Below are 11,594 nucleotides of genomic sequence, written 5' to 3' on the forward strand. Positions count from 1 at the left end.
GTAAGTGACCTTGCCATGGTCTCTTTAATCTACTTTGCATTTCTGGTTCTGCAAATGGTGGCAAAGAAGTTTTGTTATGGGTTGGCTATGAAAATGGGTATCCAGTAGCTACCCCAAATGGGTGGATCTCTTTTTAGCTGCTCTTGCATTACATTCTGCTCCCTTCTCCTCCCCACCCACTCTCCACTGGTGTCCTCTGCCCTATGCCACAGTGCAATCTCAAAATGCAATAAACAACAAAAAAAGAACTTTAACAAAGCAAAAAAGAAACAAAGCTCATTTACCTGAGATGTACTTGCTTCCTGCTGGCTCATTATCTATCATGTTTAGAGGCTTACTGCTGCAGAGGTTTAAACAACAGAGGGGAACTGAAGTGCTCAAGTACAGGTCCCATTTTTCTACAAATGTCAGAGATATCTTCCTTGCAAGGTCCTCTCTGTCTTTTTCATGGAGCAAGGCTTGATGGTACTCCTTGGATATCACATTTTTCAGCATGAGGTTAAGCAATGCGTGGTCATCAGAAGCTGTATCAGTTGAAAGGATCTTTCTTACTCTAGGCAGGATCTCCTTAAATAGATTTATACCTGCATCTGAAGATGTTTGAAGGAGGTCTGAGCAGAATCCGAACTGTTTCAATAAAATAAATTTTAAAAAAACCCACTCAACTTCAAAAAGATGAAGTGAAAAAAGCCCACGTCTTTGGCCTGCAATAGCAGAGGTATTTCCTCATTTGGTTAAGCCTTTAAATAACATTTCCAACAACAAATAACTTCTTGATGAAATGAACAGCACAATTCTTCCAAGCATTGATAAAACACAATTTTCCAATCAACAACATGATCACCTGAAAAAAATATTAAAAAATTGTTTATGCCCTTAAAGAAACATTGCTATAGGTGTATCTTTGTCTCCTGGCTGAGGTGGAGCATGGACCCAGCAAGGTCATTGCTGAATCAGAACAGTACTAAAAGCTTCAGCACAAAATGCACCCTCTGCAAGAGGAATAGGTTTACAACTCGAAGACTCCAATGTAAGATTAGAGATTAGGTTGTGAAAAAACTCTGCTTTAATGAAAGTCAAATGGATTAGAACCAGGATAAAAACTCTGGGGTAAAAAATTATCCCAAATCTGTCTCCAGTTTCTGCCATATCTGAAGTTAATAGGAAGAAAAATAACCAAGAAACAAATTGGGTGTGCCTTCCATATATTGTTATCCAATGTTAACATACTTACATTCCAAGGGGCAGACACTTTAAGTTAAATTCCTTAAACAGAAGAGTTTTCAAGTCCCCAGTTTAAATAATGAGCAAGTCTTCCACACCACCAAACACAATGTTAAAATACAGTTCCAAACCTATTTCAACCTCAGCCCTCAATTCAGCTCAAAATGATTAAGAAGTCTTTTTTAATATTGCCACCTTGAGTAATTCCTTGCCCTTCTGTTGTAGAGCTCAAGACCAGGCAATGCCTAATCAGGACACTTCAGAGACTTCTAAATGCAATCAATAGTGTCTTACCTTTGTCATAAGAATATTTTCTATTAGGGATCAAAATTAGGGATCAAAATAAAGAATGGGTGCCTTCAGACTGGATAGCTTTAAAAATAAAAACCTCCAAGTTTTGAGTAAGAGCAGAGTAAAAGGAACACAGCAAATTATCTTGATCAGATCAGTAAAACGTACATGTAGAACATTTTTTGCTTAAGAATGCAAAGATTTTCAAGCAGTCTTATGTATCGTGACTGCCTGCACAACACAGAATAATTCTATGAAGACAACATCAAAAGGGAGAATATCTTTACTTGAAAATTGATGTGTTTAACATAAGAACCTCTGAAATGAATATGAACATCAGTCAGGTTGTAAGCAAAAATAGGCTAATTTATGAGCTGTGTTAACTAGCCTATTAACAACATGGTTCTTATTTATAGTAGCTACATCTGCAAACAACAATTTGTTAAAAATGCAAAGTAAACCACCAATTTTGCTGAGACAAAAGATACTGTAAATGAAACTGATTTTCTCATCTATACAACATTTTAAAGGCAGAAAGGTTTACATTTCCAGATCTTTGATCATGAAAATGCAGTTTAAGAGGCTCACATACATAAGAATTAATATCTAAAATGAAACATATTCTATCCAGTACTCCCTAACGCTATTTTCCTTGAGCCTATTTAAAACTTTCTACTTAATGATCTGTGCAATGTTTTGCAGTGGCCTGCGTTTTGGCACTGTATTTTTTCAGCGTTCTAGAATAGAAGTAAGAGTATTACAAAGATGACAGTGGCTAAATAAAGAGTTGCCAACTACTAACAATTTGGTTTACCCTATAGTTGTTTTCTACTTTGTTTTTAGATACCTGATTGTTATAGCAGAACCTACAGCCTTGAAATAAATACTGGGGCAAAATTTCTAGGGCTCTCTGGGGACTTACAGCTTTAATTTCTAGTCTGCTACATGGCTGCCTAAACAAGCCTGTAGGCTGAGTATGGGATAACTATTCAAATATAATATAAATCTTTATTTGCTATTAGGTTTTCCTACCTTGAATATTGCTATGGTTTGAAAGTGGAGCAATAATTCAACCTAGTAATAAAGAATACACTGAAAGGAACTTGCTAAACATTTATAAAACTTTTAAGTACATTACTGCAAATTCTGGTTAAGATCCAAAATGCCTCTGTGGAATAACAAGAATTTGCTGCTGCTTCTGAACATTCATATTTATGTTCAATTATCAGGAAGTACATGCAAAACACTGGAAAAATAAGCTAACTTGTTATCCAATAGTACAATTTTGACTTGCAGTGCAGCTAGGTAACAAGTTTTACTCTAACTACATAAATGGCAACTGATAAAAGCAGATAAATTTATTTTCCTTACGGAAAGGTAAATCACTTGGTTTACTTACATGTGTATTATCTCACTCAGAATTTGTCTTTTAAATGTATTTTCCTTTGAAGTCGCTGCCTACATTGATTCAAAACAGGATATAACATGGGTTTTGTTGAAGTATGAGTAGGAATAAGCTCCAATTCATTCAGTGTAGCATTGCTCCTAGGGTATTATGTGAAAACAGATGTTTCATTTAGTTTTATCAACTAAAAATTGCACCAAATAAGATGGACTTGTACTGTACCATCTTGTGAAGCAGAACACATGCTGAAGACTGCTAAGTTGCAGAAAGTTGGGAACTGCTTGCTATCATGGCAAATCTGAATGAGTATACCACAGTTTGGGGAAGAGACAGTCTCAATCTCCGTTTCTCCTGCAATCAGTGTGCTCTTGAATGGGTTCAAATGGGTTTTTTAAAAAAGTATTTTCTCCATTATTTGGCCAGAAAGGGTTTCAGAAACGTATCTCAGCGTCAGCAGACACACTCAAGCAGTTCTCCTAAGAACTCCCTTCTTGATGGGAAGTGGAGAGTTTAAGCCACATGAGAAGGTGTGTATTAAAAGAAGAAACTATTTAAACTCTATTCCTCAGCTAGTCTCTGCAACTCTTTGACCTGCTGAACCTTGGCTCTGCAAAAGCCAGATACATAAAGCCTTGCTTGGTGCTCTAGGGCATAAGTGCATTTGACTGAGGTCAATAATGACGTGGGAATGGTAGACTTCTTTTTGTGGGCAAAGAACTTGCCTCCATAGGACAGTTCCCTCCAGAAGCAGACAAGCAAATGTGCAAATATCTTGTGAAACATTATCATGATTGCCACTTAAGAATGAGTGTGGTGGTTTAACCCTGGCTGAATGCCAGGTGCCCACCAAAGCTGCTCTATCACTCCCCTGTCCAGTTGAGAAAATATAACAAAAGGCTCGTGGGTTGAGATAAGGACAAGGAGATCACTCACCAATTACCATCACGGGCAAAACAGATGTGACTTGGATAAATTAGTTTAATTTATTACCATTCAAATCAGAAAAAAACCCACCTTTTCCCCACCCCTTCCTTCTCATCAGGCTTACCTTTATTCCTGATTTCTCTGCCTCCTCCCCTGAGGAGGAGGAACAGGGAATGGGAGTTACAGTCAGTTCATCACACATTGTCTCTCTGCTGCTCCTTCCTCCTCACACTTTTCCCCTGCTCCAGCGTGAGGTCCTTCTTGCAGAAGACAATTCTCCATGAACTTCCCCAGTGTGAGGCCTTCCCGTGGGCTGCAGTTCTTCATACACTGCTCCAGCGTCGGTCTCTTCCACAGGGTGCAGCCCCTCAGGAACAGACCGCTTTAGCATCGGTCACCCGTGAGGTCACAAGCTCTGCCAGGAGCTGCTCCAGCATGGGCTTCCCATCACTTACAGCCTCCTTCAGGCATCCACCTGGTTTGGTGTGGGGTTCTCTATGGGCTGCAGGTGGGGGTTGGTTCCATCATGGACCTCCATGGTCTGAGGGGGACAGCCTGCCTCACCGTGGTCTTCATCATGGGCTGCAGGGGAATCTCTGCTCTGGCACCTGGAGCACCTCCTCCCGCTCCTTCTGCAATGACTGGGTGCCTGCAGAGTTGTTGGTCTCATGTAGTCTCACCTCCTCTCTCCTGGCACAGATTATATTTTTCCCTTACTATGCTATCCCAGAGGTGCTACCACTGTTGCTGATTAGCTCGACCTTGGCCAGCGGTGGGTCTGTCTCTGAGCCGGCTGGCATCAGCTCCATCAGACATGGTGGGGGACCTTCTGGCATCTTCTCAGAGAAGCCAGCCTGTAGCCCCATGCTACCAAAACATTGCCATGCAATTCCACTACAATGAGCAAACCAGATTTTCTGCGTTTCACATGTTAAGCCATTTCTGCTTGTAAATGCGCCCAGGCAAAGTTCACTGTGAACAGTTCATAGGCTTTTCAACCCAAATACAATATTGTTTCTTCTGTTATGTCTAGGTTTGAGACAGATCAAAAGTGAAATTGCCTTTGCATAGGTGTTAAGATATGAAGATTTCAATTGATTCCTGGTTTACTCTTCCCATGTTTTAAGGACTCCTGAGAAGTTTTCCAAAAAGACCTGCAAGATCATCATCTGGGAGGAGGTGTGGTTTCTATAAAGCTGTCCATGGCTTTCACTAGACTACAGGCAAACACAGCAAGCAATAATGTGCCAGAAGTACTCTGCCTTTGACCCCAAAACTGGTTATCTTGTAGCTAAGACCAAAATAAGGGAAAGGGGACAACAGTGGCTTAAGCTTTGAAAACTTGATTCAAGTTCTAGTGCTCCTACAGACTTAATCTGCAACTCTGAGAAAAGATTTACATGTGACTTCTCTTTCTTCTTTTTTTTTTTTTATTTGTAGAAATAATAATAATAAAACTATCTTGACACTAGATAAAAATCTACTAAGGCTCGTGACATACCCAGATGCCAAGCACTGAAGGACATAACCTGGCCAGATGCTTCACTGTCCCTAGGAAAAAAACAGTGAAATGAATTGCTAAGATTTTACTAAATTATTTGGATTTCAAAATCAGCTGTAGACTTTGGGCAACATCATATTTACTTAGAAGTGATACTTCCCCTCAATACAGAGAAATCAAAAGCACGAGTTCTCCTTTTTAACTAACTTTCCTCTTTACAATGTATCATGGCACAAACAATGCGTGTGAAAAGGAGAACTAAGGCAGCCAGTACATTTTTAGCATTTGTTGCTTCTTATGTTGCTACTTTTTAGCACTTTCTATAGCTAAGACACGTCTTTTGCTTTGGACTTTTAGAGGAAGACTACCATGATGAGCCTTAAAAAGAGACACAGCTGCTAAGAGACATCAGTCTCATGCACATAAGCTGTGATTCAGTTAAAGAGAATCCTTAGAACAGCAAGGGAAGCTGTGCAGTTGAGTACATGCATTCATCTGTGAAGCTAAGTAGTGAAATGCTGATGCCTATGTATTATACAGGTTTGAGTCATTACAATTGGGAAGTAGAGAAATTTGTTGAATAGACTTTCCAGTCTGAAAAACTGCTCAACCAGTAGTATGTCAAAGTTATTCAGCCTGGACAGAAGGAATCCCAAACAAAATTTCTGATATTGAATCCAATTTATGGCCAGAGAGGCCAAAGACACTAGCTGACTGGAAAACGAGAGCTCAGAGACAGAGCCAACAGCTCAGACAAGGCGAAAGGAATTTTCAAGGAAGTACAGTTAATTCATAATACAGTATCTACTGAAATCAATAGGGACTTTGCAGCGATGTCCCTGGGCATTAGAGTGCTGCCCTCGGTGAATATCTACTTACCAGCCTGTCCCCTAACTGTTACATTTTACAAAGCTGAACTGCAGTAACTTATTTTGGGTAAATCTTAGAATGGCGACTTTAGTCACCAGTGTTGTGTCTTTGTGGTGCATATGCGCACAGGGTTTCCCAAGTAATTCTGCTAAGGTTTACAGCTCTTAATAGAACATCTTTTATGTCTATCATGAAAATTACTTACTGTAGGAAAGAAAAAGTATGATACTATGGAAGATGTTCTGACCATGAAAGGTCTTTTAGATTTCAGAGCTGTTCTTTTTTCCCCAGAGCTCATTCTTCATGCTGTCTGATCAAATCTTTTCCCTGCCTCCTCACCTCAGAAACTAGCTGTGCTTCCACTGATGTGTAGAAGTTCTTCAGTACCATTCCACGCCTCCACTTCTAGTATCACCTACCATATTGCTTCCCAAACACTATGATGAGCCTCAGCAGTGCAGCATGAACACTGCAGGTGAAACATGGCAAGAACCCAAGGTAATGCACTACGGTGCTGCTGGTCATACTGGCAGCTTCCCCAGAATATCATTTTCTCAAGCAAGGTTAGGAGCTCAAAAGGTTGGGAATTTCCAGTCTAGTGGGTGCAAATAAAGATTACGGCCTCATATATTTGTGGCCATTCAGAACTTCACAGAACTTTGGACAAGCATTCTCAGAAGGCTGACAGAACAAGGTAGGCCAAACGAAAGACCCGTTTAGATGACCGCTTTGCAAAATCCTGATAGACTAACTTCAAAAGGCATTCCTGCAGAAATCACCTTGGTTTCTACTTTTATTAGGCTGGGACTGTCACTACCAGTCTGCCATAAACATTTAAAAACTCATAGCCCTCTCATTTTCAGCTTATAACATAAATAATGGTAACAACATAAAAACATCAACTTGCTAGCCTAGCTTGTGCAGTCCAGATTCATTGTTGTGCCAAGAGGACACAGCTACCACAAAGCTCTCAGTGGAGAAATAGACAGATACATGAAGACAAAGTCATGAAGCTGTTTTCAGTGGCAAGGTATCAAGCATTTTCTAAACTATCACTGTGTTGACAGGTCCACATTTAAACTATGAATTCCACCACTTTCTTCCTCACCTGAATACCAGTGATACGTTACTTTCACTGGCACTAGAATGATGGTGCTATGGTACATGCTGCAACTTCCCAGTGAAAAAATAAACTGAAACACTGCTGATTTATAAGCATGCTGCCTCTATTACACTATTTTTACTAGCACAAGGCGTTTCATCAGGAAGCCAAGGATGGAATGTGTTTTCACTAGTAATTGGCTGCAGCTGCATGCTCTGCAAGCACATCATGAGCACCAGGACCTGCAGCATTATCCAGCTGTTGCCTGGCCTACAGACAGAGGAAAAGGCACTGAGAAAAGCTCTTATTCCTTCCCCTAGTTTTCAAGAAGCCTATGAGCATCACAAACTCGGTAGTAGTTTTGGGAGAGAGAGTGCACAACAGTATTCATCTTGTTAACAGAAGGACTTGTCAGTCATTTATCTACAGCTGGGAGCAATTAGGAAAAAAAATGTGTATGTTTTTTGTTACGACCATTGGACTAGTTTTAACTAGTCCAGTACAGTGGTACATTGGAGCATGTAACAAAAAAAAACCACCCGTAACACCTTACACTGAAATAAAACAGAGCAAGAACAGGAAACAGAATACAAATGCAAACCCAAACCAAGAAGGAAAATGATGGTGCAAAACCACAGCCTATGTCAACTTTCAGAATGATGGAGGCAAGGAAACTGGCAAAAGTATTACACTGACAGTTGAAGAAACCATGTATTTTAGGGGCTTCCCTAGACCATTTCTGATTTTTGTCAACTGAAACATACACCAGACACAAGAGATGAAAATCCAGATCAGACATAGTAGCTCTATCTTTAGTCATTTGGATAAACGAGCACTCACCATGATTCCAGTAGCTGTGCTATTCTTGTAACTGCAGACAGTGAGCGTGGTATAGACAGAGTCACACTGCCTTCTTTTTTGGAGCTTCAGGTACATGTTTCTGCAGTCCTGCAGCAGGGTCTCTGGGCTGCCCTGCCGCAGAGAAGGGGAACTCACAAACCCTTCTGCTGAAACTGCTCTACCCTGCATGAAGGATGAAAGCCAGACAGTTAGTGCATTCTCTGAGAAACAAACAGGTTTGGATCCCCACCCTTCTTCTAAGGTTTATGTCAGTATTTTTAATTGGTGATTATTCATAGATTTTAAATATGTGTGGATCATGAATTCAGGCCCATTCACAGGAGAAACAAATGGTGTGCCCTCCAGTTGGGGAGTCAGGCAGAACAGCTTTCATGGGAACAGCTGTGGAGGCCTCCAGTACAGCCCAGAGCTTCCTTCTAAGCTGGGAGGTTAAGGCTTGTCACCTTTCAGGCAGCAGAGGAAGTCATGGTGTCTTCCAGAGCACAGACTCCATTGTGAAAGGGGCTCACAGGCCACAGACATGAACCTTGGTTTTGGTTTTGCCAAAAGAAGCTGGGTCACTACCTCCAGGAGGGGTTCAGTGCTGTGTGCTTTATTTCCAGTAACACCTGAATGTGAAGAACATGCAGTCAATGTGCCAGATCCCATTCCAAGGCACTTAATGTTCCTGTGGCTTATATGAGGGATCCAGCAACCTAAAGACCAGTCCTGAGCACCTCTACCTCTTTGATTCAGACCTACAGAAACAGTATAGATTTTGTGAATTTTAATTGCTTGGACACCCCTTCAAGTTCTCTGTGACTCAGTACAAGGAATTTCAGAGAGCTGAAGCAATTCAGTGAATTAGAAAAAAAATGTACTATCAAATTAAGGAAAGATAATATTAAACAATAATGCTGTAGAAGTAGGGACCATAGTCTGCAGGTTAAAATAATTAAGAACTGTATGTACAGGTTTCTCACTTCATTGCACCACCACATTAGCAGCCCTTTCTCACTTCTCTTTTTTTTTTGTGTTTTGTCTATATTCTACTTTTTTTCTGAGAAAGTTATTGTTTTTACCACTCCCCTGACACCAATTTGGAATAAATAAGAACAATAAATGCAATCAAATATAGCAAAAGCTGTTTAACCACAGCCTCCACAGCAAAAGAGGAAGTAGGCATTGCCAGTAGAAGTAGTAGTTGAAGAATTGTCCAGCGAGCACCTCAGGAATCTGAACAAGACTATGCAGATATTAGTAGCAGCAAGAAACACAAAAAAACCCAACACACACACTCCACCACCACCCCACCTCCCTCAAACAATGAAAAAACAGGTTACAGCTTTTAGAAGCAACTTCAACTTCTATTTTTGCAGAAAAAACAGTAGAAGCAACAATACTCAATTTTTCATACTGACTCCCTGTTGTACCAAGTTTCTCAACTGTTTGATAACCCTTAGTGTCTTTTATTTAATAGATTTAGATTACTTTTATATTATTCTTTTTTCTCAGCAAGCCTATAGAGGGCTGGCTTAAGTCAGGAAAGGTATTGGATACTTGTGTGATTGTGTACAGGCCTTTTACATTCATGCAGCAAAAAGGAGGGAAGGGACCCCAAGCACCTCTTCTGTTGAGATCAGAAGACTGCCATGCTGGGAAACAGATCTTATCCCTACGTACTGCAGTGGATCTATGAAGTCACTTAAACTTTTGACAGGTGTCCAAACAGCCCAAGTTCCTTATTTTTGGAGTTACAAAATTGAGAAATAAGAGATGATTTGCAGAAGTAACAAGTACCAAGAGCTGCAGCTAAGAATGATTGAAGCTTTGAACATATCAAGAGATATATAAAGCTAAACACATTAGGAAGTCTGCATTCAAATGCTGGGAAGCAATGCACCCCAAGCTGAAAGAGAGCAGAAGACTGCTTTGGTCTGCCTTTGTTTTGCACAGTCTCAACAGAAAAAGATACTGAAATAAACTCATTAATAATTGCAAAGCATTTTGTCTCCCAGGTAACAGCACTAGAGATTCCTACAGCATAAGTTAAATAAGTCTTAAAGCCACACAGTCAATAAAGAGGGTAAAATAAGCTATTAAATAAAAATTTGTAATGTTTTCTTGATTTTTTCCTAGCTGAAAGGAATACAGATACTACTGCATTTTTAATAATGAAGACCAGTTACTGTGCAATAATGGATATTTATACTGCTCTCAAGATACTAAAAAATAACTTTTCATCTCGTTAGACATAACCGAATGAAGGATCAATACAGCCTTTTTTTAATAAAAAACAAACCACCCTCCATTTATATTTAGAGCCTAAAACTCTTCAGCTTTCACATATATTTCAGTCACCCATTTCTTACTGATGGCAGAACTCGATCCCTACTGAGAGTGTATTGCTGCACAACACCCAACTAAAAGATGCTATCCTGATCTTCCAAGTAAATGCTGTGGCTTCCGCCCTATTAATACAGGGCTGCCAATTACAACAATTCAGGTATATACGGCCAAAAAATTCCACAGAAATTTGTTCTGGGCCAAAGTGGGAAATCATCTTTTACAAATTAATTAGAAGGTGATGCTATTAGAAAGTTATCTATTTAATACCTTCTCTAATTTGGCCTATCTCCTCAAAATTTAAACATTTTATTGAACCTCCAACAAACCCTTTAAAGCACATCTAATGGGAGTGAGGTAAGAGTTATTCTTGGATGAAAAGTTTTTTCCAAGATTCAGAGGAATAGAATACCTAACTGTAAACACCACAGAGATACTTAAACCAGAGCAACCACCGTCAAGTTATTCTAAATATTCTTGTGCTGTTTACAAGGGAAGTCTCTCACAGCACCCCAGAGCAAGATTCTAGGCAATGCTCCAAAGAAAAAGAGAAATAAGCTGACTTCATGTCAACGCCATGAAAACACTGCATTGTCTTGGAGGAGGTTGTATTTATTGCTGAAGCAGAAAGTGAGAGACATTTCTCAGTTATTCATACCAAGGCTTTGGCATTGATAGTGCCGCAACAGAAAGGTCATTATTTCTTCTGGGGAGAGGATTGCCTGTAAGGTAATGGCAAGTGCACAGCAGCAAAGGATAAGTTTTGGACTATTTTATGCTATATGTTTCAGTAGAATTAAATAAAATCTTAATATATTTCATAAATGGTCAAGGTTTTCCTGTGTACAAACCTCGAAAAAAACCCCACAATTCATAAATTCAGCATAATTATCTTAAACCTTTGTGTTGTTGAAGCAGTGTTTGAGGATTTACATCACCTTTAGGGTGTTGCTAAATTTTCTAACGTTCAAATAATTTGTAGTTAAATCAGAACACTGAAAAATGTTGAAAATAGGGTAGTTTTTCTGCAAAGTCCTAGAAAACACTGAAAACTTCTAATGAGGTTTTGCTTGGATGTGTTTATTTTAAAA

The 11,594-nt window shown here is 39.6% G+C and overlaps 1 protein-coding gene across 10 annotated transcripts in view; it reads right to left on the reverse strand.

The window, feature by feature from the left end:
* CIITA (class II major histocompatibility complex transactivator) overlaps positions 1 to 4,474 on the reverse strand; it is a 43,091-nt gene extending 38,617 nt beyond the window's left edge. For 4 of the 10 annotated variants that reach the window (XR_008821634.1, XR_008821633.1, XM_056337608.1 and 1 more), the window contains exons 1-2: positions 3,969 to 4,471; positions 285 to 844 (exon numbers count right to left, since the gene is read on the reverse strand). Coding sequence is in view for 7 of the 10 variants with exons in the window: in XM_056337608.1 (XP_056193583.1) it covers positions 285 to 495 (211 nt within the window). In the remaining 3 variants the exon portion in view is untranslated. Of the gene's footprint in view, positions 1 to 284; positions 845 to 3,968 lie in introns of those variants that run through there. The other 6 variants (XM_056337605.1, XM_056337604.1, XM_056337606.1 and 3 more) reach the window with 5 other exon arrangements.
* Positions 4,475 to 11,594: the final 7,120 nt, after the last annotated feature.

This window comes from Falco biarmicus, chromosome 4 (assembly GCF_023638135.1).
Source record: "Falco biarmicus isolate bFalBia1 chromosome 4, bFalBia1.pri, whole genome shotgun sequence".
Taxonomy (NCBI): Eukaryota; Metazoa; Chordata; class Aves; order Falconiformes; family Falconidae; genus Falco; species Falco biarmicus.